The following is a 27,698-nucleotide window of genomic DNA, read 5'->3' on the forward strand; positions in this document are numbered from 1 at the left end:
TCATTTCACTATTTGTACATGAAATGAATAAATATTTTCTTAAAACCATTTAAAAAACAGATCTCTCATTTTTGAAGCAGTTTTATATAGTTACAAAGAGATGTTAACATCTTTAAAAATCTGTATTGAAAAATTTTTGAAGCTAATGTCATAGATGTTTTGAAATCTTCTTTTTCTGGGCCACAGGATTTTTTTTCTTCAAAAGACAAGTAATATTTTCCTCAAGGGGTTTGTGATACTTCAATTCTGTGACCGTACCCGATGTGGACCATTAACGTGTTAGTTCCCCTCTATTCCCTGTACTTCATTTTCATTGGTAAATGTATTCAAGCAGAGACTGGGCAACCAAAATTATTATTGATGTTTATAGAGGATGCATATCTGGAGTGAAGGCTAGATTGTGTATAATCTCTGAGTTCCGTTTGCATTTTTTTTAATACCCCAAATTCATTCAAGTAGTTTTCCTTTTACATTTTAATTGCTATACACAAACAGTACCACTAGTGGGGATTAAAGAAATGCTAAAGCGAACTACCTATAATATAAAAAAAAAAAAAAATCATTCAGAAATTCCTTCCCTACCCAACCTCTATCAATTATTTGTTTTTGACATTCTTCACAATAAGAAGGGAGACATTTTATAGTTTGTTAAATTTGTTGATTTCCCATTTTAGGTAGTGAATGCATACCATCTTCGTGTAAGAAGAAAAAATCCAGTGACTGGGAACTATGTCAAAATGAGCTTACAACTTTATCTAGTTGACAACAGGAGCTATCTTTTGGACTTTAAGAGTATCGATGGTAAGAAAGTTTGCAGGCATGAGCTCTGAGAAGAGAAAACTTGGCACTAGTTGACCAGATGTTAAAGTCTTTCCAAAAACATGGTAGGTAGGTCTTTTGCACTGATTTTTAAGTAATCTAGACTTAACCAAGATGTAAGTGGAAATGAAAAGGATGAAAGACACATGGAATATCTCTTACCTAGCACCTTTCCAAAAAAAGTGCTTCCTTGGCATAAAAAAGTTATTTGAGGTCGGGCGCGGTGACTCACGCCTGTAATACTAACACTCTGGGAGGCCGAGGCGGGTGGATCGTTTCAGCTCAGGAGTTTGAGACCAACTTGAGCAAGAGCAAGACCCTGTCTCTACTAAAAAAAGAAAAAAAAAAAAAGAAATTAGCTGGACAACTAAAAAAAAAAAATATATATATATATAAATTAGCCGAGCATGGTGATTCATGCTTGTAGTCCCAGCTACTCGGGAGGCTGAGGCAGTAGGATTGCTTGAGCCCAGGAGTTTGAGGTTGCTGTGAGCTAGGCTGATGCCATGGCACTCTAGCCTGGGCAACAGAGTGACACTGTCTCAAAAAAAAAAAAAAGTCATTTGAAGTGTTGACTGTAGAGCAAAAGTAAGGAACAACAAAGAAGCAACTTTTACCTAAAATCAGCCAACTTGTCAGGTTCTTTGTAACATTTCTCCACTCACATTTTGTTAGTTAGATTTAATATCTAAACTTTCTCCTTCATCAGCTTCCCTCATCCTGAGTGGCCAACGTGACCAAATAGGCCTCTGCTTGGATTTGGGTTGGATTTAGGTAGCCATGGCAACCTAGGTGCCAAAGGAATCATGGAAAATGGTCACTTCTGAGTACTTAGTGCATGCCGAGAATTAAACCCAAGTAAACCAAATATGATTATTCAGTTCAGAGACCCAAGTGGGATAAAAATAGAATAAACCAAGGGTCAGGTGCTAGAGATGAAACAAGAGTAGAACTGAGTTTAGAGTTAGGGAAATTGTTATAAAAAAGCACTTAAATATTATTCTCAAACTATCATCAACTATAGGAATGTTTACATAGATCCAGGATCACCTTCATTAGAATTACCCATTGTTCTTATTAAAATGCAGATTCTTGGGAACCACTCAGACCTACCAAATCAGAATTTCTGGAGACTGGTCCTGGGCAACTGGGAATCTGCATTTTAACAAGATTTCTCTTGCATTGCTTCTCCTAACCAAGGTAGTTCCTATGTGCACAGAAGGTTCAGAACCACTGTACGATGGTAACTTTTGCTTTTATCATAATGATTTTTTTTTGTTGATATGCTAGAAGAAAGTAAGTTGCCAAAAAAATGTGCTTTCTTCACATGCAGGAATATCAGTTTGATTTCAGTGTTAATGCCAGATACTTTATTGAGAAGGATTTAGGGGCCACATTTTGTGTGCAAGTGTTGCGATTGATTAGTGTTGTTTGCTATGATTGTGGGAGAGAAGAGGTACTGCCACCCCTGCTCCTAACACACTAAAACATGACATTCACTGTTATGTTGCCCTTGCTGAGATGCACTTACTTAATATTGTGAATAGCATAACTTCATAGGAAGGGCTTGGGCAAATATACTTTTCATATAAATTGCTCTTCTTTGGTCCATTTCAGATGAGGTAGTGGAGCAGAGGTCTGGTTCCTCAACACCTCAGCGTTCTTGTTCAGCTGCTGGCTTACACAGACCAAGATCAAGTTTTGATTCTGCAACTGTGGAGAGCCATTCACTTTCTAGCTCTCTGACTGGCTCTTTGACTGGAAGCATATCATCTTCAGTTTCACCTCGCCTGGGCAGTCACACCATGGATTTTTTTGAAATGTGTGCAAGTTTGATCACTACTTTAGCCCGTTGATGATCTGTCCCTAGTTGCTATCTTTCTGTTATTGCACTGTGAAAATGAGATATATTCTTTAAATTATTATCTTACTTCTGGACAACATACTCTGCAATACTAATTGAGAGATGTGAGTATCTCCAGGAGACACACAATGACGGTGAAATTACTGAAAACAAAAAAGTCTGGCATTTGCTTGTAGAAATCTGCAATTCTATTGTGCCTATGATAAATGCACATAGGCAATATCTTTAATAGGTGAACATGGATGCAGATTGTTAATTACAATTGTAAGTTCACTGCAAATGATTAATACACCTCACTGACAAACCATCTCAATGTAAGGGTGGCTTGGCAACACCTCCTTGCTTTACTGTTTAGGTAAATCCAGTTTACTTCCTAAATTTCAGTAGGCCTTAAGCTGCTATGTCCCTGTTTTCTTGCACAGGAAGATTAGAAAGTAAAAAAAATCATCAATAAGATATTATTTAAATGCTCAAATCTTAAAAGCTTGCCCCCAAAATTTCAGAAGCCAAGTTCTTCTAACAGTTCTTTACAAATACTGCCTAGTGTTCAACAGAAAGGCTGTGGTCCTATAACAGGTAACCATAATTTCCAGGTTCCTTTAAAAACTGTAACTGATTCTGGATTGTATCTTGATATTTTCTTGAATAATATATTTATCTTAAGAGCCTTTAAGGTTCAACTTAATTTTGGAACATCTGGAATTGCAACAATTTTCATCTTTTCCATAGACTTCTGTCATTTTAAAATATACCTTCAAAACCTCCCTTTCTCAGATTCTTTTTGATTCTATTTATTTTTATACTTCACCAAGAATAAAATAAACAAAGCAAAATATCAACAATCCCATAAAAGAGATTATCCTCTATCTTTGTTCTTTTATTTTGTGTGTTAGGTTGTTAGGATCATGTTGTATTTTACAATGCTAATTCTTCATTTGAAGCCATCACCTTCCACTACCTTCCCTAAGCACTATAGTCTTTTTCATTATTTGATCCTCAGTGGCTGATTGACTTAGTTTTTGAGTTTTTTCTGGTTCCCTTTCTGGGTTGCTAGCCATTCAGTTTGAAAAAACACTGTTCTGGCCCAAAGGGCTTTTATGTACTTCCAAAGCTTGATAGGCTGTGACCTTCACTGTTGAACCTGGTAGGGCAGTAAAGCCTTAAACATTTTTTAAAATTCTCTCTTGAATAAACATATGTGTTGTTTACATATATACATATATGTATTCACATACCAGTACTTTTAATTGAAAACCAAACCGTGTTTTTGTTTTGCTTTGTGAAGGTTTTTTTTTTTAAGATTAAAAAAACACACAAATTATATATAGCAGGGTAGATAGTAGCTCATTGATTATATTTTGTTTTAGTAAAAGTATTTAATTTTTAAATTATGTGTAATTTATCTAATTTGTATTTATTCATTTGTTATGTTTATGCTGTAATTGATAATCTCATTCACCAGACTTACCCTAGAAAATATTAAGCTCTTGAAAACAAAAATGACATTACCTTGACAGATTTCTGTTTGCCAAAAATAATGTATTTTCTACCAAGAAGCAAATGAGACTGTTAGACCAGGTTTCTCCTATGTTTATGGAAGACAAGCATGTCTATCTTTAAATAGTTTTTGAGTCAGGAATTTGCATTGTGTCATATCATGTTGTTTCGTAGACCTTTTAAAAATGGTGTTTAAATAACTTGTAAGTCTTCTTAATATCAAAATGAAAGGAATCTTTGTTCATCCATTTGGGAAAGAGGGTGGGGTTGCAGTTTGAGATAGTTTAAGGTTTAATCTTTGAAAGACTGCCATCTCGTGGCACCAAAGGGTAATACTTTTAATGATTATTTGTATAGGGATAAGCAGTCCTGTGTTAGTCTGATATGTGTTATAGATAGATACTACGTAGTTTTGGCTTCTCCAAATGTGTACATACCTCTTTTGGGAAAAACAGGGATACCTATTAATATTTTCCTGATTGTGAATGGAATGATCTTAGAAATAAGGAACTAATAAGATCCCTTATCCCTAGTGACAAAATCCATACCAATTTTAAAGGCAGAGAAACAGCCGAGGAATCTAGTGGCATTTTAGCTTTGCTAGTCTAATAAATCAGATATTAGAAACTTGTTATCATAATTACTTTATATCAATGATTATCATGTTTTTTGAGTTAATTTATTCACTATTTTCTCACTCTTGCCATTATTTATGAACATCCACATTTGATAGTTACATGTTTAATTTGGGGAAAACAACAGTCACAGATTTGGTGCTTTCATGTGTAGGGTTTTCAAACATAGCTATTCCATGAATCTAGTGGGTATAGTAAATTAGTTTGTAGAGAGACAATTACAGGAGAACTCAGTCCAGTATCATAGGGGCTAGAACATTGTCATGGCAGGCTGTTTGCTGCCTGTGGGCACAGAGAGTGAAAGAATCAGTTGCTTACACAATATTCCCACACTTTAGTCTTATAATCTATGGTTGTGGTAGGTAGATCTGGGCTAAGAACAGTTGTCCCAGTTGAGATTTTAGAAATTTTCTATTAGGTTATAGGTAAGGCCTTAGCTATATCACGGACTCCATATGGTTCCAGAATAGCATTTCCTGAAGTATATCCTGTGATATGCTCTGCAGGAAAAAAAAAAAAAAAAGAATCCATGGAGAAAGTTTGAAAATGTTTACATGCTACTCTATCCCTTAAGAATGATGGTGGATCTGAGCATTAAAGACTGATAAGTCCTTCCATGAAAAAGGACAACCATGTAACTTTCTTTAGCTCTGCTTTGCCCAAATTAATTAATCATTTTTAAACATCTGATGAGAAAAAGAAAATTTGGAAACTATTAGGGAAATTATGTACCTGGTTGCCATAATTAGGGTAGTTAAGAATGAAATTAAGGTAGTACCTCCTTTTTCCCTTGGTTGGGAAGAATCTGATTCAAATTCAGAATCATTTCATTTGAACTTGCAGACATGTTCATCTTGAATGAATGCTGGACTAAACAGAATTTTTTATGTCTGCAATTTGTTTTATAATCAGGTTGTGGTAATCAGGTTGTGTATTGTTTGGGTGCAACATTTATTCTTTTTTTGTGTCGAGTGACTGAAAAATCTTAAATGTGATTACTTGAAAAAAAAAAGATTAAGAGACTAAGTGACTTATGCTTATAGCTCTATAGGTAGTAAGTCAGTATCACTGACACTTTCAAAATGTGTAGGAAGTGAACATTTTCTAAATATTTTTGTGTAGGATACCACATTTAGATCTAATCCCTGTTATCTTTTAATGTAGGACCAGATACCTTCTTAAATTGAATATTTAGGGAGGGAAGTAGGCAAACCATTTACAAGTTAGGTTTTTGTTTTGATCAACAAACCTTTTAAGAGACATTTTTATAATCTCAAGCGTTTACATTTCTTGATACTAGCCATCTATCAATATAAAGAGAATCCAGGAGCCTAAATTAATCAGAAATAATTGTATTTCTGTGTCAGGGAATTGGCTATATGTAGCACAAACAATTTTCCATTTTCTGCAAATAGTAGGTTTTCCAGAACAGTTACATAATTCTGTGCTTGCTTTCTCTTATTCCCTAGCCAGTTTGTACTCAGGGAATACAGATTGATTTTTAGTATTAAATGAGACATAATTTAGTAAATAATCTATTACAGATTTTTTGACTATTTGGATTTTTACATAGCATCTATTAATGTGCAGTATACTGAGTTAATGTACGCACTACACTTTTCATTTATAAAATTTAGAAGCCTGGAACATAACCTACCACAGATACCACATTGTTTCTATTCACTGGTTAATAATTTATATGCCGTTAATGGTTATAGATATTTAGATATTAGCAATATCTAAACGCTAGACATATTCACAGTTTTATCTGTTTCTGTTTGTTTTTAAAGACCCAAACCTTTTCAATCTGGCATTTCTTTACTTGGTAGTCCTGTTACCCTGTGGCTTTTAAAATAAGGAATGTAATTTATTTTAATATCAGAGACTCTATTAAAAACTCTGGATGAGGGATATGTGCAATCTGTTGGTAAGTCACATTCTATGTTAGGTCTCATTTTTGTAACCCATAAAATGGGAGAGAGAGATTACAAGACCTCTATGGTAACTTTGAGCTTTAAAGTTCTGTTTTTTCTGCCTTTTCTTATGATTTGTGTTAGAGTGCATTTTTTATATATTAAGAGTTTTTATACTAGTGTGAATGTTCTATTTTTGATTTGGTGAGGCATTTCAAAGGCATAAACTTGAATATTTTTCTAAATACAGCTACTAGAGTAATACAAATGATAGAAATCATCCAGAAAACTAAACATGTTGAGACATTATATCCATTTGGCATAAAGCAAAACATTACTAATTTGGAATAATGGAAATGTTCTAGACGTTTTTATAGTGACTGTTACATCCAGAGACCCTCTGTATCTGTTAACTTATTAATACAAAAACCTTGTGAGGTAATCAGGAAAAGTACTTTTACCATTTTCCAGATGAGGAAGCCGGACCAGAAAGCTTTTCATAAATGCCATACAAGTATTCAGCGGTGATCAAATGCTCTTTATAGCATGCTACCTTTCCTGAATTAATGAAACGTGAGTAGTTGGTAACAAAACTAAACAGATGTATTGCTTTCAAGACTTAGAGTGACATAAAGCAGTCTTAACTAAGTATTTCTTAGTTTAACTATTTGAACCAGTTGATTGTACAAACTAGATATTTATCTGATTTATGATTAGCATATTCATTTTTATAAGTACTTCTAAGTTAATGAGGGTGTTTAAAAAACACTGAAGAAACTTTAGGACATGATTCTTCCTGTAATTTTATTTATGGGATTCTTACGGCACAGTCTTTTTTTAAAAAAGGAATACTAACCCCAGTCCCTATCTAAATTATTTTAATTTTTGACTGTTATATGAATTAGGCCTACCTAAATTTCATAGAAAGATTGATAGTTTTTCAACCTGTATGCATATGAGATGATATAACACTATTTTCATAGAGTATATTTCTATTTACAAGCCACCTGTTATTTGCTTGACATTCCCCCAGACCATATAAAACTTTGAAATGTAACTTATGTTTGGTGAGCTTTAAGAATTACATAAACCTTACTTAAACAAGTTACTGGCATCCTTACTAGCTTTTCCCACATATAATTATGATGCATTTGATGCCACTGAACAATAGTAGCATGAAGAACAGGACCTACAGTCTAGACTGGATTGAGTTTTAATTAAATTTCTTCAGCCATAGCCTGATAAGAATCAGGCTGGGTCTAGAAGAATTACCAGACTGTGGGCCTATATTAATTTTGTGAGCCGGTGTTAATGTTTACTGCTATCCTTTCATAGCAATGCCAGTTTCACAACCGTGACTGTATATGTGACTTTTGGTAACTATGGTTTATATCTAAAGTAATTTAGACTTTATGGAAGTAGCTCATGATTATTTGGACAAGCAGGGTAGGTAAATTTCAATTATGTTTAAAATGTAATTAAGGAAATCCTAGAGTAGAGCACTCTTTCCAGGAAAACGAGTTAAGTATTTATAAAGTATCCTAGCATGAAAACTTTATTGACTATATGTAGAATTCTGACAAGGTTCACATAGTATGACTTTTTTTAAATTTAAAGTTTGCTACTTTGTTGATTTAACATTTCAAGGAGGAACAAACATTCTAGCCAAGGAAAATTGCACGGTTAATTTTTTCTGCTAATTTAAGCATGCATTTTTCATAATTAAAACTTACTCCCTTAATTAAAACTTACTCCCTCTTGAGTAAGTTTTGTTACCAAAAATGCCCATTTTTCTGGACAAATAACATTTTCCAAAAATGGAAAAAAGAAATAGATCCACTGTTGAAAAAATAAAAAAAAAAAAAAAACCAACAATACAAAAAAACACACTAAATTGTGCCTTCTCTCAAATTATAGGAACAGTAGTAGTAAAAACTTGTTTATTTTTTGTAATCCCTTTCATTTTTCCTTAGATCTTCCCTCCACAAATGATTGCCTTATTTCCTTCTGTTTATTTTTAAGTTCCTTTGGCCAAGCCTCACACTATCACTGTCATAAGTTGTTCACTAAATATATTTTTCTATTTCTTCTTTCATGTTGTTTCATTTTTTTAAGTCACCTTGGTAAACATTTGGCTGCCTTCTCGTGCTTTTAAAATGAATGCAATGAATAGCAATCTTTATCTTTTAACCCTTTAAAAAGTTTGTAAAGGAAAGAAATAATGCAGAGATAAGAACAAAATCTAACTTGGAATCTGAACAGCAGCAAGTTGCACAAACTCATTTAATTTTCTCATTTACAAAATGTGGATAATAACCTACCTCACAGACGTGTGTGAGAAACTGTTAGAAGGCCCTTGTTTAAAACCAGGGTTTATATCCCCACATTTAATGTAAACCCCTTCCTTTTTTTAAATAGGTATCTTTGATACTGATGAGTATCTTGATTTTTACGTAAGTTTTATGTGGTAAGAACATAGTAGTAAAAATGTTTAAGAACACAGTTTCACAGGTTATGGTGTTCTTGTTTTAAGTGATATTTTAAATTTCTTGAAAACATTAAAAATTTAAATATCAAGCTTGTTTTGAATATTCTTATTCAGAACTTCTTAAAATGTTGGCTGAAGCTGCCTTAATGTATCAAAATACAGCTTTCTTGTAAGACTATTCACAAACATCTATGGTTGTACAATGTTTTGAATGTTTAATGTAAAGTTTTTATAGTACTGTGAACTCTAAGGATAGTATCTTGATATTGTTTTAGGAAGAATGTTTGTGTTATTATGTATGCTTAAATATTAGATCGTGGACTTTGAGTGCAACAAATAAAACTGAAAGTTGACAGCCATTATCAGGTTATGTCCATGACAATCATAAGATAATGTAAGATTAATCAGATATTGATTATTCAGTTTTTTTCAAGAGCAGCCCACATTCATTCTTTCTTAGCCCGTCTTTGAAAAGAAAAAAAAAAAAGCAGCCCTTAGGTTGATACACATTAGCCCCTTGGAGTATTTTATTAGATATCCATTTAAATTTTTTTAAACTGTTGAAATTGGGACCACTTTTTATAACTGATTTCAGGAAAAAAAATGACTTCCAGTGCTTTTGTGTTTTAATAACCATAGATTCAAATTTCAGTTTTGTTTGTTATATATTTTTTGTGAATGTTAAATGATCAGTAGGAAGGATTTGTCTTCCAGTAACTATATGGAAAAAATGTCTTCTTGAATCACATGGCAGTTCATAGTTACAGGTTCTCTCTGATTATCTCCCTAATTAATGTTTGCACTGTATGAAACTTCAAGGCAACAAACACAAAAGAGAAAAGCAGCCTATCTGATTGCTTGTAAGCTTTTTTTCCCATAAAAATCACATTAAAGTTTCTGGTTAATTTGAAAATTGTTTTTTTGTTTCTGTTCTGTCATTAAGCTAAAATTCTGCATGCCACCTAATAAAGAGAAAGTTTTTATAGGAAAAGATTACTCATTGGAGATTTTATACCATCTTTTGTTCGTTTTTGTTATCTTGTACATTAGTTTTTAACTTTAGCTATTGTATTAGTTTTCTATTGTTGCAAAAACAGATTACTATAAACTTAACAGAAATTTATTATCTTACTGTTCTGTGAGTCAGAAATCCAGTGGGCTTAAGTGGTTTCTCTGCTTCAAGTTACTCAGGTTGAAAACCAACGCATTGATAGGGCTCTGCTTCCAGCCTCATTCTAATTGTTGGCAGGATTTAGTTTCATGCCATTATAGAACTAAGGACCCTATTTCCTTTATTGCTGTTGACCATGGATTCCTTCCTTCTGAAGGCCATCTTGAGGCCAATGGCATCTCCTGGCCCAAGGCTTCCCTCCATCTTCAAAGCCAGCAACAAGGGGCTCAGGCTTCTGATCTCTCCTCCTTCTCTTCCACCACATCTGTGTGACTGGGTGACTGACTCTCTGCCTTCACCTTCCAATTTTAAGGGCCCTTATGAGTAAGTTGGGCATGCCTGGATAATGTATTATTTGAAAAACGTTGTACTGTAACCCTCATTAAAAAGAAAGAAAAATGTGAACATATCAAAGTCAGGATATAAAGGTAAAAAATTTCAATTTTATTTCTCTAAAGAGAAGAATGGATTTGTTTTTATTAGTAAAAATATTTTTCCTTTATTTCCTAAATTGCACAGGTAATGGATGCTTATCATAGGAAATTTGAAGCTGAGAAAAACATTGCCCATACCCCACCCAGAGGCAGCCACTTCTTAGAGTTTTATCATTATATATTCATTTTTTCTCATTTCTGCCTCTTAGAATATGCTTTTTTAAAGTTCTGAAGATTTTCCAGAGAAGGCCTGGTCAAGAAGCATGCTGTGTCATCTTGGAAAACCACAGGTATGACAGAGGTTCAGGAGGGGGAAGGGAAAGTTTTGCTGGTGTGTATTAAGGTTGCTGGAAGCCAGATGTACATGTAAATGAATTTCTGAGTGGGCCAGTATTAGCCTCTGTTTGGATCAAGTACCTTTGCATGCTGGTGTTTATCTTATAAGATGGTATTATCTTTGCTATCTTTTTATACAAAATTCAAAGTAAAATAGAAACTCAGTCTTTCTATTGAAGCTTTATCCTAGATTAGAGTGTCTAAGAGACAGATCACATCTGTTTGGGACATCATTGTAGTCTTAGTTATGGTGTTTATATTTAAAAACCTTGCAGATCAATAATGTGAGAAATTTAGTTGGAATGCTTTAATTTAAATAATGGAGTAAATATGGCTGAAATTAGTGAAATAGAAACATAACCACATTAAGTATGGATAGAATGGATTAAAACATTTTTTTCTAAAAGCATACAATATCAATAAATAGTAATTAGGTACTAGTTTATGTTGACCAAATAGTTTATACTTTAAAAACATTTGAAGGCCGGGCACGGTGGCTCATGCCTATAATCCTAGCACTCTGGAAGGCCAAGGAGGGTGGATTGCTCAAGGTCAGGAGTTCAAAACCAGCCTGAGCGAAACCCCGTCTCTACTAAAAATAGAAAGAAACTAATTGACCAACTAAAAAAATACATATATACAAAAAATTAGCCGGGCATGGTGGCACATGCCTGTAGTCCCAGCTACTCGGGAGGCTAAAGGATCGCTTGAGCCCAGGAGATTGAGGTTGCTGTGAGCTAGGCTGACGCCACGGCACTCACTCTAGCCTGAGCAACAAAGTGAGACTCTGTCTCAAAAAAAAAAAAAAAAAAAAAATTGATAGGTTTTTAACACTGAAACTTCGTTGTTTTTCTTTTTTTGGACAGTCCCAAGACATCAGCCTAGCTCACAGCAACCTCAAACTCCTGGGCTCAAGCAATCTCCTGCCTCAGACTCCAGAGTAGCTGGGACTACAGGCGTATACCACCATGTCTGGCTAATTTTTTATATTTTTGGTAGAGACAGGGTCTTGTCCTTGCTAAGGCTGGTCTTGAACTTCTGACCTCAAGAAATCCTCCTACCTTAGCCTCCCAGTGGCTAGGATTACAGGCATGAGCCATTGTGCCCAGCCTAGCACTGAACATTTTTCTGCGTAAGATAAATTTATCACATTCTAGCCTTCTTTCAAGTCTTAAGATTCGAGTATTTTTAATGGAAATTTATTTATTTTTGTGTTTCGTTTTGTTTCTGCTTTGTAACAGGGTCTCCCTCTGTTGCTTGGGCTAGCATACAGTGGGGTATTGTCATAGCTCACTGCAACTTTAGGTACCTGGCCTCAAGTGATTCTCCTGCCTCAGCCTCTGGAGTAGGTGGGACTAAAGGCATGCACCACCATGCCCAGGATAATCTATTTTTTGTAGAGATGAGGTCTGGCTATGTTGCTTAGGCTGGTCTTGAACTCCTGGCCTCAAGCGATCCTCCTGTCACTGCCTCCCAAGTGCTAGGATTACAGTCATGAACCACTGCGCCCAGCCAAAAATGTATTTTTGTTTTCAGTATCTTCCAAGTTCAGTAATGGCCAGGTACAAAAATAATACCATATATACAGTGTTATGTATTAAGAATTATAAAACATTTTTATTATTACATTACAGCATGCCAATAATCCTGTGAAGTAGACAAAATGAACGTTACTGGCCCTGTTTTACTAATGAGGAAATTGAGTCACAAAGAGCTGAGTCATTGAGTTAGAACAAGAAGTCCTACAATGAGGTAGAGAGTACATGGGACAAACCTATCTCAGTCCAAATTTAGTCCCACTGTCATATGCCAAGATTTAAAATACCTCGTGGTTTGGTGAAATGGCAAGAGTGACATATGGTTTATGATTTTTTGGACAGGATTATCGCATGGAAAGTTTCTGCTCAACATAGCTGTATACTCTTACCTCCTTTCCCACAGGGCATACTTATCCCCATCTTCCACAATGTAACAGGCTTTGTCCTAGAGAGCAGAAGAAGGCTGTAATTGCCTCTGACTAGGGGGTAAGTTTAATTCATGGGGTCTAAGCAGAGTTTGGTCTCTAGTCCAAGCATATTCCCAATCTTCAGTAGCAGTCTTAATCTCATCTCGCCAAAAGGAAGTCTCAGAACCATTTCCTAATTCTCCTTCTCTCTCACATCTAATCAGTCACCAAGACATTCTGTTTTCTTTACCTCTGTAATACCTCAATGGGACTCCTGTGCTATATATTTCTGTTACTGCTGTCTTAACTTAAGGTCTAATGCCCCTTTGCCTAGAATTTCATAAAAGCAATTAGTCTCTCCTCTATTATCCATATTGCTGTGATTGCTCTTTTCCCCCCTAAATATCTGGGATTTCCTTTCTGCTTAACCCTTCAGTGGCTCTTTATCCTCTAGAGGAAAGAGTACAAGTGAACTCAGCGAACTGTGTCACATTCTAGCCTCAACTTACCCCTTTGCAAACGGCTCTTGCCATTTCCCACCCTACACTCCATTTACTTAGAATTTCTTCATAGTCCATCTCTGTGCCTTGTCTAGCAAATATATTTTAAGACCAAACTTCAGTGTCACTTTCTCTGTAAAAACTCTTAATCCTCTAGCCAATTCCATTCATATCTTATTTTAATTATGTCATATGTAATAATCTCTTTACCTATTTCCTTCTCTAACCTGTGAACTCTAATGAATTCTTCAGATTTCTGTCTTTTAGAATAAGCTGGGCCTTTATTGGTAAATGCCATTTCAAAGAACTTAGAAGCTTAAAAAATAGTTTCCAAGTATAAAGGATGAGGCCCTGGAAACAAATTCTGTCACACTCTTGAAGGCCAGCATCCCCATGCTGAAAAAAGCCACTTAAGAAATTATAACAGTTGAATGCATATGTAGAATTTATTTACTTCATTGACATGCAGGGCATACCAAGCTCAGCATTTAAACTTTTATTTACTTTCATATGTATTCTATTTGAATAGGTATGTGAGCATAGACAAAATGGCAATTTTCCTTAATTTGGGCAACAGGATGTTTTACAGTGATACAGTGTATATATTATTTTGTTAAATACATTTAAGCACCTACAATGATGTTGGGTGAATTTAGGAATAAATGATTTTTCAGTAAACTATTTCCAAAAGAAACCAATATTAAACAGAATACTTGTGATTTTATTTTTGTGATAAAGCAAAAGGACACTTTTTGACTCAGCTTTTAAAAAAATATTTTAAGACTGTACCTTAAATTTGAGTATTTAAAAGACCTTGGTTACAACTGGTTACACTATTTACTGTTCAGAATTATACCAAATTTTAATGGACAACATCTAGAAATTGTAAACTCTCATGTACTAATATTAGAAACAAACTAACCATCTGCACAACTGACTAGGTGCCATAAGGCATGATTTCTAACTTTGGATATGGCTCATTAAGCAAGTGCTCAAATGCTAACACACACTGTTTCACATTCTCTTAAACTGGCAGTGAGACAGATGCTGAAATAGACATTGAAAGATAACCTTAGGAGTAAAACCAACATCTAATGTTGAGAATTTGTTTTTATTTTTCTCTTCTAAGTTCTGAATGAAAGTTTCCACAGATTCCACCATCTCATTTTGACATGTGAACTAAGATTTTGGACTAATTCTCGCTTGTGCAGCCCATACCATTTGATCTTGATCCTCCTAAGGTGACCAACTTTGGGGCCTGAGAAAAAAGAAAAATATACATATACAAACATTTTGAAATGTAGGCAGGAATAATGAGTTGGAGATTTCTAGGGAATTTCTCATCTAGTTCAATATTTTTATGTTCCTTTAAAATATTTATAATGTTCTGTGGAGAAGTTTGATAACATATTCAGGAGACACAATAATATGTCCCTTTCAATGTACTCCTTATGGAACAGGGTACTGTATATTTAATTTTTAAAACTTTTCCTGATTTTCAGTAAATTTACTACTCTTCCCTTGGGCCTAATGCATACAACAATGTATTAAGTATTTAGAACTCATGATTAGAAGTATAAAAGAACTAATACTTACTTGAAATGTAGATTTTCAATGAGCACATATCCATCTATAGAAACAAAAATCACTGTTACTAATTTGAAAGTTACAGAGAGAATGCTTTAAGATTCTTTAAAAAACAGTGATAGGAATTTTATGGGCAATAAGCCAATAAACTTACATTTGCCTTTAGAATTACGACATATCACTAGATTTTGTTCAGTGGTATCAATGACTTCCAGTTCTTCTCCAGGGATTATTGGCAAATCAAATATTCCATTTCTTGAACTATTGGAACATACCACTGCTGTGTTGATGACAGTAATCTCTTTGTCATACTGAAATGAGAAATTACTAATCAGATCATTTTTGCATAGTTGCTATTTTTCATTATATAATAGAATCAATGGAGGATATAATATAGTAATCTCAAAATAAACTCAAGATACTAGATTAGACTACTTAAATAATACTTAAGGGAAGAGCAAAGAATGGGAAAGTTATGGTAAAAGGAAAGTCATTTAAGAAAATAATAGTAAAATGCTATAATCTTACCTTTGTTTGCTATGGATTTTCAAAGTGTTTTTACAACCAATATCTAATTGTACTAGAATGAGTCCTGGTAGACAAAAAGGCTGTAACATGGATATCAAATCAGTACTCTGGATGATATGTTTCCTATTCCAGTAATAAAGTTACCTCCAAATCCAGCAAAGGAAAACTTAAACCCTCTTTGTCTATAGTACCTTAGAGTTTATAATAATATTTACCTACCATTTCTAGATGCCACTGTCTTTCCACCCTTCCTCTCTGGGTGAGCATATATATTTTTATATATAACTGTAGCACAGGTATTTAAAGTAGTGGGGATTGGGTATATAGGGGCAATTCCTATTCTCCTTTTGTGGTTGCAAGCAGGCATTTTTGAAAAATCTAATGAGAAATTCATTTCTGACCTCGTAAGCTTTTTCTCATAAACCCATGATAAACTCGGTGGCCTGTACATCTATAGGTACATTACCACCTTCTTTTTTTGTTTATATTTATTTAATTTCAGCATATTATGGGGGTACAAATGTTTAGGTTAGATATATTGCCTTTGGCCCAACTGAGTCAGAGCTTCAAGCATGTCCATCCCCCAGTCGATGCACACTACACCCATAAGGTGTGTATATACCCATCCCCTCATATCTGCTGATACCCGATGAATATTATTACTGTATGTGCACTTAAGTATGATCAGTTAATACCAATTTGATGGTGAGTATATGAGGTGCTTGTTTTTCCATTCTTGTGATATTGCACTTAGTAGAATGGGTTGCAGCTCTATCCAGGGTAATACAAGAAATGCTATATCACCATTGTTTTTTGTGGCTGAGTAGAACTCCATGGTTTACATATAGCATATTTCCTTAATCCACTCATGTATTAATGGGCACTTGGGTTGTTTCCACATCTTTGTAATTCTGGATTGTGCTGCTTTGAACATTTTAGTGCAGATGTCTTTTTTATACAATGTCTTATGGTAAGTTCTACTTGTATCTTTTTAATGTGTCTCCATATTACCTTCCACAGAGGTTGTACTAGTTTACAGTCCCACCAGCAGTGTATGAGTATTCCTGTCTCACCACATCCACACCAACATTTATTGTTTTGGGACTTTTTAATAAAGGCCGTTGTCACTGGATAGAAGTGATATCTCATTGTGGTTTTGATTTGCATCTCCCTGATAATTAGATATGTTGAGCATTTTTTTCATAGGTTTGCTGGCCTTTAGTCTGTCTTCTTTTGAAAAGTTTCTGTTCATGTCCTTTGCCCACTTGTTGATAGGGCTGTTTGATTTTTTTCTTGGTGATTTTTTCCTGAGTTCCATATAGATTCTAGTTATCAGCTCTTTATCGGATGTGTAACATGTGACTATTTTCTTCCATTCTGTAGGTTGTCTGTTTGCTCTCATGATAGTTTCCTTGGCTGTGAGGAAGCTTTTTAATTAGATCAGGTCCCATTTGTTTGTTTTTGTTGTTGCTGTGATTGCCTTTAGGGTCTTTTTCACAAATTCTTTGCCTAGGCCAATGTCTGTAAGAGTTTTTCCTACATTGTCTTCTAAAATTCTTATAGTTTCATGCCTTAGGTTTAAGTGTGTTATCCACCATCAGTTGATTTATGTGAAAGGTGCCGATTCTGTTTCAGTCTCCTACATGTGGCTATCCAGTTTTCCCAGCACCATTTTTTGAATAAGGATTCTTTTCACCAATGTATGTTTTTGTCTGCTTTGTCAAACATGAGATGGCTGTATGAGGATGGTTTTATATCTGGGTTCTTGTTCCATTGGTCTATGTCTCTGTTCTTGTGCCAATCCCATGCTGTTTTAGTTACTATAGCCTTATAGTATAACTTGAAGTCTGGTAAACTGATGCCCCCGAATTTGTTCTTTTTGCTTAAGATTGCTTTTGCTATATGGGTTCTTCTCTGGTTCCATGCGAAGTGTAGAATTATTTTTTCTAGATCTGTGAAAAATGATGTTGGTATTTTAGTAGGGATTGCATTGATTATGTAGATCACTTTGGGTAGAGCAGACATTTTAACAATGTTGCTTCTCCTGACCCATGAGTATGGCATGGTTTTCCACCTGTTTACATCCTCTGCTATTTCCTTCCTCAGTGTTTCATAGTTCTCCCTGTAGAGGTCTTTTACCTCCTTAAATATATTCCTAGGTACTTTATTTTCTTTGTTGCTATTGTGAAGGGTATTGAGTCTTTCATTTGGTTCTCAGTATGACTACTTGATCTAAACTGCAATATAATAGCCAAGACTTCAACACCCCTCTGACAGAACAGGACAGATCCTCCAAACAGAAAAGAAACAATGGACACAAACAGAACTCTAGAACAAATGGGCCTGACTGACATTTGCATAACATTCTATCCAAATCCACTGAATGTATGTTTTTCTCATCAGCTCATGGGACATTTTCTAAGATCGACCGTACCCTAGGCCACAAAGCGTGTCTGAAATAATTTAAAGGAATAGAACTTATACCATGCATCTTCTCAGACCACATTGGAATAAAATCAGAAATCAACTCTAACAGAAGCTCTCATCTCTACACAAAGTCATGGAAACTAAACAACCTTCTGCTGAATGACTATTGCGTTTAGGAAATCCAAATGGAAATCAAGATTCTCTGAACTAAAAGATAAAGGATAAGTTATTAAATTGTGGGACACAGCTAAAGCAGTCCTGAGAGGAAAATTTATATCCATAAATGCCTACATCCAAAAGACAGAAAGATCACAAATAAATAATCTAATGAATTATCTCAACTGGCAAAGGACAAGCAAACCAACCCCAAACCCAGCAGAAGAAAATAAATAACAAAGATCAGAGCAGAACTAAATGAAATTGATAACAAAAAAATATATACAGAAGATTAAATAAAACAGAAAGTTGGTTCTTTGAAAACAAAATTGACATGCCTCTTTCTAGATTAAGGAGAAGCAGAAAAGAAAGGGCTCTAATAAGCTCCATCAGGAATGAAAAAGGAAAAATTAAAACTGATGCCACGGAAATAAAAAATATCCCTATGAATACTATAAGAACCTCTATGAACATAAACTTGAAAATGTGGAGGAAATGGACAAATTTTTAGAAACACACAGCCTCCCTAGGCTCAATCAGGAAGAAATAGAATTCCTGAACAGACCAATGTCAAGTGCTGAAATTACAGCAGCAATAAAAAACCTTCCTAAAAAGAAAAGCCCTGGACCAAATGGTTTCATACCCGAATTTTACCAGACCAACAAAGAAGAACTGGTGCATATCCTGCAGAAATTATTCCATAGCATCAAGAAGGAAGGAATCCTCCTGAACACGTTTTATGAGGCCAACATCACCCTGATACCAACACCAGGAAAAGATGCAACAACAACAAAAATAAAACTACAAACCAATGATGCAAAAACTCCCAACCAAATCCTAGCAAACCAAATTTAGGTGCTCATTGAAAAATAATCGATTACAACCAAGTAGGCTTCATCCCAGAGATGCAGGGATGGTTCCACATACAAAACCCATAAATGTAATTCACCATATAAATAGAAGCAAAAACAAAGCCTATTTGATCCTCTCAACAGACTTAGAAAAAACATTTGACAAAATTCAGCACCCTTTTATGATAAAAACACTTAAGAAAATAGGCATAGATGGGACTTATCTAAAAATGATAATAAGCCATATAAGACAAACCCACAGTCAATATCATACTGAGCAGGGAAAGATTGGAAGCATTTCTGCTTAGAACTGGAACCAGACAAGTTTGCTCTGTCACTGTTTCTATTCAGCATAGTGCTGGAAGTCCTAGCCAGAGCAGTCAGACTGGAGAAGGAAATCAAGGGCATCCAAATGGGGGCAGACGAGGTCAAACTATCTCTCTTTGCTGACAATATGACCTTATATCTGAAAAAAAACCCCAAAAAACCAAAACAACCCTGAAGATTTTGCTGGGTCATTACTGAAATTGATAAACAAATTCAGCATATAAAGTTCTAAAAACTCTTCATTGCTTTCAGGATAGATAAGATCCACATTTCTTAGCTTGATATTCAGGGTCCTTTGCATACTGTTATTCCTCATCCTTCCATCTCTGTCCCCTCTAGTGAAGTTACATTCAACCACACAATAATCCTTGAATACAACATGTACTTTTCATATTTCCATAACTTTGCTCATCCTGTTTTCTCTTCTTAAAATACTCTTCTTTTTCTTAACCACTTCAAATGAATACTTTCATGACTGCCATGTATAATTTACTACCCTAATTGAACTTTGTATATAACATTTAATAATAATCTGATAAAATGAAAATGGAAGACAGTTTTATTCATCTTTTTATCCTCAATGCCTTGCACAAATGAGATACCTAATATTATTTGAGCTGGAGAAAAATTGCTGAAATGCCATAGTTTTTCTAATGACATATCAACCCAGGACAGGTAATGAGGAAGAATGGAATCACACACATACATAGGAAATGAACTTTTTGTCCATTATGAGACAGTCAAAAATACCATTAGGCAAGAATGTAGGGGGTCTTTTCAATAAGCAATGGCTACACTGTTATTTTTTTATTTTTTTGAGACAGAGTCTCACTTTGTTGCCCAGGCTAGAGTGAGTGCCATGGCCTAGCTCACAGCAACCTCAAACTCCTGGGCTCAAGCAATCCTGCTGCCTCAGCCTCCCGAGTAGCTGGGACTACAGGCATGTGCCACCATGCCCGGCTGATTTTTTTCTATATATATGTTAGTTGGCCAATTAATTTCTTTCTATTTATAGTAGAGACGGGGTCTTGCTCTTGCTCAGGTTGGTTTCGAACTCCTGACCTTGAACAATCCGCCCGCCTTGGCCTCCCAGAGTGCTAGGATTACAGGCATGAGCCACCGTGCCCGGTCACACTGTTATTTTTTTAACTAATTAGAATAACAGCACAGTTGCAATAATTTCATATCACAATTTCTAGATATAGTAACCCCAGTGAACTTGGGCTCAAGCAGGAATTATCAGCGATTTTGAGGGATTTGTATATATTCCTACTTTATTTCAAAAATATTTTATGGATGTTTACAAAATGTTAGGTAGTCTTCTACTCTGCACGTAGATATGAAGATAGATCAATAAGATAACCCTGGTCTTCTAATAGCTCATAATTTAATATGATGAACATGTAACTGCAATAATATTGTTTTATAATAAGCTATAGATTGTTCATGTATATAGCTGAATAAGAGTAATTTTTTTAATCAAGGAGGTTTGGGCAAGTCTTCCTGGAGAAGGAGGTACCTCTACCGGGGCTTGATAAAGGAACAAGAGCTAGTCAGATGGAGGAAACTATTAATAGGAAGAATGTACCACATAGTTGGATCAGACCAAGTAAATGCCTAGAGGAATGAAATAGCAAGGCAGGTTTGGAGATGAGGGTTCATTCAAGAGACAGAACAATAAGCAATTTGTTGACAGAGCAGAAAGTGCAAGGCAAAGAGTAGCAGGAGATAAAACCAGAAAGATAGGCAAAAGTTGTAACAAAAGAGCTTTGTATGCCTTGTTAAGAAGCCTAAACTTTAACCATTTGGTAATGGGGAATTTTTGAAAGATTTTTAGGCAGAGTAGTAACTTAGATTTTATGAGCGGGGTGCATACTTTGTTTCTCTCAAATGAGTGTCTAGCACATGGAAGGTGTTCAATATATTTTTTAAATTAATGAATCCTTACTTTGACAATATATGAAATTAGGGAGGATTGTTTGAACTTTAGAATGGAAAAATGTTCCATGGACTCTTATGACGGAATAAGAAGTCATGGAGCTTCAGATACTGCTGCTTTGATTCATTCATTCAGTTACTATTCATTTGTTTATTTAGTCAGTCAGTCATTCACCATACACTAGAATACTCATGTGTCCAGTTTTATGTAGGAACCTGGGGAGCAAACTCGAATGAGATAACGTTTCTCCTTCTAAAGGAATTCAAGAATTTAGTTTAGGAGGGAGGCACACACATGCACAAAAATAATACACTGATCAGTGTTATAAAAGATATGTGTATAATAGATACATAAAATGTGCTGAGGGAGTAACTTTACCTAGAGGAGCAGGGAAGATTGAGTAACATGAACAGGGCCTAAAGAACAATTTAGGGGTTTTTCTAGGCAGAGGGAATAGCATATACAAAGCTATGACAATACAGAAATGCATAAAGAAAAAAGTCAAAATATTAGGTTTTTAGTCAAAGATAACGTCTTTATCTCAGAGAAGCAGCAGCATAGCACACTTACAGAATCTTTAAAAGTAGAAATTACTAGCTGTTAATACTGCTAATTTTTATCTTCAGAAGAGAACATACCTTGAATCTTTCTCTAAAAAGTTTTTCTTCCCTTTCCATTCTATTCTTTTCTAAGTTTTGCTTCTTGGTTCTGAAGAAATTTCTAGAAGATGAACTGGCAAGAAATATGCAGGATTAAATGTACTGTAATAAAACTCTAAAGTTTCCAAGTCTACAGAGTCATTTCATTTCAGAATAAATTCAGGTATAATTTTTTGCATGTATAATTTTATATAGTTATGTAGTCACACATCTGTATGTGTATGTATTCACACATATGTATGTACATACATACAAACATATCTCCACTAGAGCAGATTGTCAAAACAACTGAACAGGGTAATACAAATTGCTTTTCTCCACAATTAAAAAATATTTTTGACAGTAAGATAAATTGGAATAAAATCAAATTGGTTAAACAACTTCAAGTAAACAAGAAACTTGTCTGAATTAGGCTTAGAAGATAGTTATTATTATATAACTTGTTTTTTAAAGAAAGAAACTTGAGGAAATTTGTACATCTTCCCACTCACTTTCAGATTATTTAATGGAAACCAATAATACTGTATAAGGGGCTGACATTTTGTCGTTTTCCAAGTTTTTAAACCTAATTGGGGAAATCACAAAGCTACCTGGCTCAAAGAACTGTGTTGTTTGCTGAATGATTTGGGAGGTAGATAGAGTTAAGAAAATAAAGCAAGATGCTACCAAACATATCCAAGAATTTCAGCACGTAAAAGTGAATAACCTTAAAGCAGAAGCTCATTACGTGTACTCTTACTCCTCCCTCCTGCTCTTTGTGTGAGATTTGGTTCTGTTTTAGCAGCTTAATGTATGTTGACAGAAGGAAAAACGTCAACCAACTCCTGTCAGTTTTATTTCAAAGTGTCTCCTACATCTGTTTTGTTCTTTCCAAGATTACAGCCACTGCCATGTTTCAAACCATTACCACACCACTTCTTGCCAGAAATACCATCTTCCTGTTGCCTCTTATTTTTTGAATCCATCTGCGTATCTGCCTCCAGAGTCTTTTTTCTAAAATTTAATTGATCCCATCACACTCTTGCTTAAAACCTTTCCATGTCTCTCTGCCTACAGGATAAAGTCTAAATTCATTAGCATTTAACAATCTGCCCCTAGTCCAGAGTGCCTTCCAGCTTTATCAGCCGCCCTTTTTCTTCACATATAGTGTTTACATGGGTCATCTTAGAAAGTGGGCTGTCCTTCTCATGTCTTTATAACTGGGATACTTTTCCCCAACGTCTCTTAAAACTTGTCATCATCTTTGATTAATAAAGGCATAATAAAAGGGTTGAACCAATATAAAAAGCATTTCTTACTTATTGGTAGAATAAGTTACAGTAGAAACCATTTAAAGAGGATCAAGGAGCACATAGAAATTCATATGTCAATCTACAGGAATAATGATAGTATTGTGATCACATGCTCAAATTTATTCAGTTGAGAATAGAAGTATACTACCATATAAGTTTATTGTCAAACGTAAAAAGCACTAGAAGATTGTTCCCTAAAAAGACTTTTAGTCATCAACATACTAAAAAGCTTTTTGGGAAGAGAGGTCAAAAATTTTACTGATATTTCCCCTCTTGGAATTCCATTTTGTTACGTTACATGAATGTATTAAAGGTATAAAGTTTATGGTATAAAGTTGCTTTTATAGTCTGTGAATACATTGTTTCAACTTGGGAAAAGTAAATTACATCAATTGTAAACCCAAAGAAAATAAACTTAAGGGAGGGGCCATCCTCTGAGTTTAGATTTGTTACAGACTATTGTCTGGTTTCTTTGGGGGTAATTCAGTAAGACTTTTCTAAACCGGTTTCCCAGAGAAGACAGACTACACAAATTCACACCTCAGTGACTATTTAGATGAGGATTTCTCCAAGTTGTTAAAGACAGTACCCCAGCTCCTGCCCTCTGCCCTAGCAATTGGGAAGACTGGAGCATGGAGCACTAAGTAACCATTTGAGTCAGTAAAAAACATCACCTCCCTCCACAGCCAACTAGGAACTTGAATCTCATAAGTGTAGGTTAGCTCTTGGGTCAATAAAACATTCTTTTTAAAAATCCTAATATTAACTGTAGTCATAACTAGGATGATATTGTATTTTAGGGAAGTTAGTCTTAGTATATGATATCTAGTATCTGTTTTCTCAGAGCTACCTTTAAGTTCTAATGGTGTTTTATTTAAGTTCTATCATATAGGGGGGAAGTTTTCATAGCCTAAAGAAGACTGGAAGTTTTTCATTGTTTTGTTTTTCATTGTTTATAAGGGCTGAGTTGAAATCTTCCCTCACTTCTCATCCACCAAAAGTAGGGAGGATGATGATGAATATACATGTGTATGTTACTTAATATTTTTATATTCTTTGTCTCTTAATCCTTTGAACTGTATTATGATGTAGGTATTGTTATTCTCATTTTGTAGATGAGAAACCTGAGAATCCAATTTAATGACTTGTCTAAGATTTCAAAGCTAGTAAGAGGTATAAATCACAGCAGATAAACCATAATGTAAGTGCACCTGTATTCCTACCTTCCTGATTCTTCAACATCTTTTTTTCTTTCTCTTTTTCCCTTTGGTATCAAAAACTTGGGCTTCCAAGTTTTCAGCTTATCTTCATCTCTGAGGAGAAAAATATTTTGAACAACTAAATTAAAACTGAATTATTAAGCACTTACAGAATGATCAACACTTTATGGTTATCAACACTTTGTTTTACAAAAAAATTAAAAAGTCATCTAGAAATATATTCCGATCATCTATGGCAAGGCCATATAGTAAATATTTTTGGCTTTGCAGGCTATATCATCTCCATGGTTACTATACAACTCTACTACTGTTACAACTTCTTTTACAGAAACAAGTGGCAGGCCATATTTGGCCCACAGGCTGCACTTTTCTGAGCCCTGATCTGTGGTGATCCACATTTGAAACCAGAAGCAAGCAATCAACCTGTTTATAATCACACTTAATCTTCTTTCTGAGCCTCAGTTTCTTTGCCTCTAAAATGTGAATGATTATACTAAATTTCACTGTGAGATAAGACTGTTGGCTTAGTGGGTCCAGGCAGAAGAGAATGCAGGGACAGGGGAGGGTATTTATTACAAAAAGAATATTTTTTGAGCACTTGTGTGTTAGGGCTTATGCTAGGCACTTTACATATGTAATTCATTTGGTTTTCACCAGTAGTATTGTAACATTCCTTTAAAGTAGTCAGTCATAAAGTTTTACAAAGCAGTAAATGGATGATCGCAGAGAAGAAAATGAATGTTCAGAGTAATATGCCCACTTTGGAGAACAAGTTGGCATTTTCTTATGAATTTGCATTCCCTATATAATTTGTATTTTTCTCCCCTTCTATCTGCCATAAAAAAATCTTTCACATTTTCACAGGAGACATGAATAAGGATATCTGTGGCAGTATTTTCGTAAGTACAAAGAATTAGGAACTACCCCGATACTAACAAGAAAATGGATAAATGAATTGTGGTATATACATACAATGGAATATTATTGAAGAGTAAAAATGAATGAATTACAATGGCAAAAAAGGACAAATTTTAAGTGTAAAAAAGAAATTTCAGCATTCTATATATAGGAGACCATTTTTATAATGCTCAAATCCCAAATGAAATAATATTTTTACCTTCTGTATCTGATAACACTTTTTGTTTTAAACAAGGAAATGAAAAATACAAAATTTAAGAAAGTGGTTACACTGGGGGAAGACTAGGGGATGTGCACAAGAGAAAGAGGCCAAGGAATTTGGTTATGTTCTAGTTCTTAAGTTGAGTGATGGGCACAAGGTAATTTGTTTAACCATGCTTTATAACTTACATATGTTTCATGTTTTCTTTTGATTTTTATAATTTACTAAGAAAAAGAATTCAATAGGCCATAGTGGCATAGGGCTATAGTACCAGCTACTAAGGAGGCTGAGGCAGGAGGATCACTTCAGGCCAGGAGTTTGAGGCTACATTGTGCTATGATCACACTATGAATAGCCACTGTACTCCAACCTGGGCAACATAGTGAGACTTCATCTTAAAACAAAACAAAACCCAAAATTAAAAAGACAAAACAAAGAAGAAGAATTTATTCCTTAATCTAATTTTATATCCCTCCTCTATCTCATGCCAGATTACATTTTCTGCTTATAATAACCTCTTTACTGGTCATATGCCTTATGGTCCAAAAAAACTTCCCAAACACATGTGTTCCATTTACACAGTTGTCCTCCCTCTCCCTCCCTCTCCCCTTTCTCTCCTCTTTCTCCCATTTCTGTTTGTCAAAATGTTACCTATCCTTTCTGTTTTACCTTGGCACAGAGATTTTTTAATCCCCTACATGACAGCAAGTGGCTACCTATTTTGAGCTTCTACATTATTTTGCACATTTTTATAGGAAGTCCTTCATTGTTAACGAATTTAACAAACCATATTTTGGTCTTAGGCCACATGATACAGATCTGAAAGCCACAGTCCTTCACCTCTGGGAGTTCTCATCCCAGTGTAGATATACGAGAAAGTCAAGAAAACAGATCAGACCCGCCCTGCCTGTTGCCACTAGCAGACACACAAGTGCACATACACACACCACCAAGATTTCTGACAACAGGGCCAGCCCACCTGCTGCCTGGCACACAAACACACCATCTGGGGACCTGAGGATTGACCTGCCTGCCCACCATAGCCTATCCCACCTAGTACACCTCTGCCAGTGCCCACATATATTTGGGACATCAACCTACTCTTCCTACCACTGCTAGTATCCATGCTTTTCTCCTGGGGGCCTGAGGATGGGACAGGTCTGCCCAGTCTGATGGTACCTGCACATGTCACTGGGGGCCTATGGATTAACCCATTCTGCCTAACTTCACTGGTGTGTTTGCACAGTCCTCCCAGCAGCTTGAGAATGGGGCTGTCCAATGGGGCTGTCCAGTCTGTCACCACCACCACTGCAGGCACCTACCTGAATATACCATGTGAGGGCCTGGGGACAGCCTGCCTGGCTCACCACCACCACCATTGGCACCTGTTTGTACCACCTGAAGGCCCAAAGGTTGGCCTACCACTACTATGCTGTTGCTGATACTGTGCATACTGCTCAGGAGCCTCAGGACCTGCCCACCCTCCTGGCTCACTGCTGCCATTGCTGATATCCAAGCAAACCACCTAAAGGCCCAAAGATCGGCTCACCTGGGGGGGGGGGCAAAGGACAGGCATTATTAGCCCACTGCCACCATCACTAAGGACTGACATGCCTGGTGTTCTTGTCCCCAGCAAAACTTTACCACAACCTCTACTAAAAACCACAGCCTAAGCCACTGATAAACTCATAGATGCTACTGATGCTGATTATAGCAAAAGAAATCATACAGAGACTATACTGCTGCCTACACCAAGAATCAAAGCTAAAGTGTCTTGCCCAATCAACACTATAGATGCATTTATAGGCCAAACTTTCTATGAAATTCAGTCCAAATAATTGGAAGAAGCAACTGTTTTACCAGATGCACAGATATCAATGTAAAGACACAAACATGAAAAGCAAAGAAACATGACACCTCCAAAGGAACACAATCATTCTCCAGCAACAGATTCCAGTGGAAAAAGAATCTATTAATATGAAACATTAAT

At 35.4% G+C, this 27,698-nt stretch overlaps 2 protein-coding genes across 3 annotated transcripts in view; one reads left to right on the forward strand and one right to left on the reverse strand.

Annotated features, from left to right (window-relative positions):
* PRKAA2 (protein kinase AMP-activated catalytic subunit alpha 2) overlaps positions 1-10,129 on the forward strand; it is a 67,682-nt gene extending 57,553 nt beyond the window's left edge. The window contains exons 8-9 of the mRNA XM_012785121.3: positions 675-801; positions 2,437-10,129. Coding sequence (XP_012640575.1) covers positions 675-801; positions 2,437-2,675 — 366 coding nt within the window. The 3' untranslated portion in view covers positions 2,676-10,129. The remainder of the gene's footprint in view (positions 1-674; positions 802-2,436) is intronic.
* Positions 1-27,698, reverse strand: part of FYB2 (FYN binding protein 2) — a 122,098-nt gene that overhangs the window by 8,202 nt on the left and 86,198 nt on the right. The window contains exons 16-20 of one of the 2 annotated variants that reach the window (XM_012785117.3): positions 24,592-24,681; positions 22,056-22,149; positions 15,344-15,500; positions 15,199-15,232; positions 11,987-14,860 (exon numbers count right to left, since the gene is read on the reverse strand). In XM_012785117.3, coding sequence (XP_012640571.2) covers positions 14,839-14,860; positions 15,199-15,232; positions 15,344-15,500; positions 22,056-22,149; positions 24,592-24,681 — 397 coding nt within the window. In that variant the 3' untranslated portion in view covers positions 11,987-14,838. Of the gene's footprint in view, positions 1-11,986; positions 14,861-15,198; positions 15,233-15,343; positions 15,501-22,055; positions 22,150-24,591; positions 24,682-27,698 lie in introns of those variants that run through there. The other variant, XM_075998647.1, reaches the window with a different exon arrangement.

This window comes from Microcebus murinus, chromosome 2 (genome assembly GCF_040939455.1).
Source record: "Microcebus murinus isolate Inina chromosome 2, M.murinus_Inina_mat1.0, whole genome shotgun sequence".
Lineage (NCBI taxonomy): Eukaryota > Metazoa > Chordata > Mammalia > Primates > Cheirogaleidae > Microcebus > Microcebus murinus.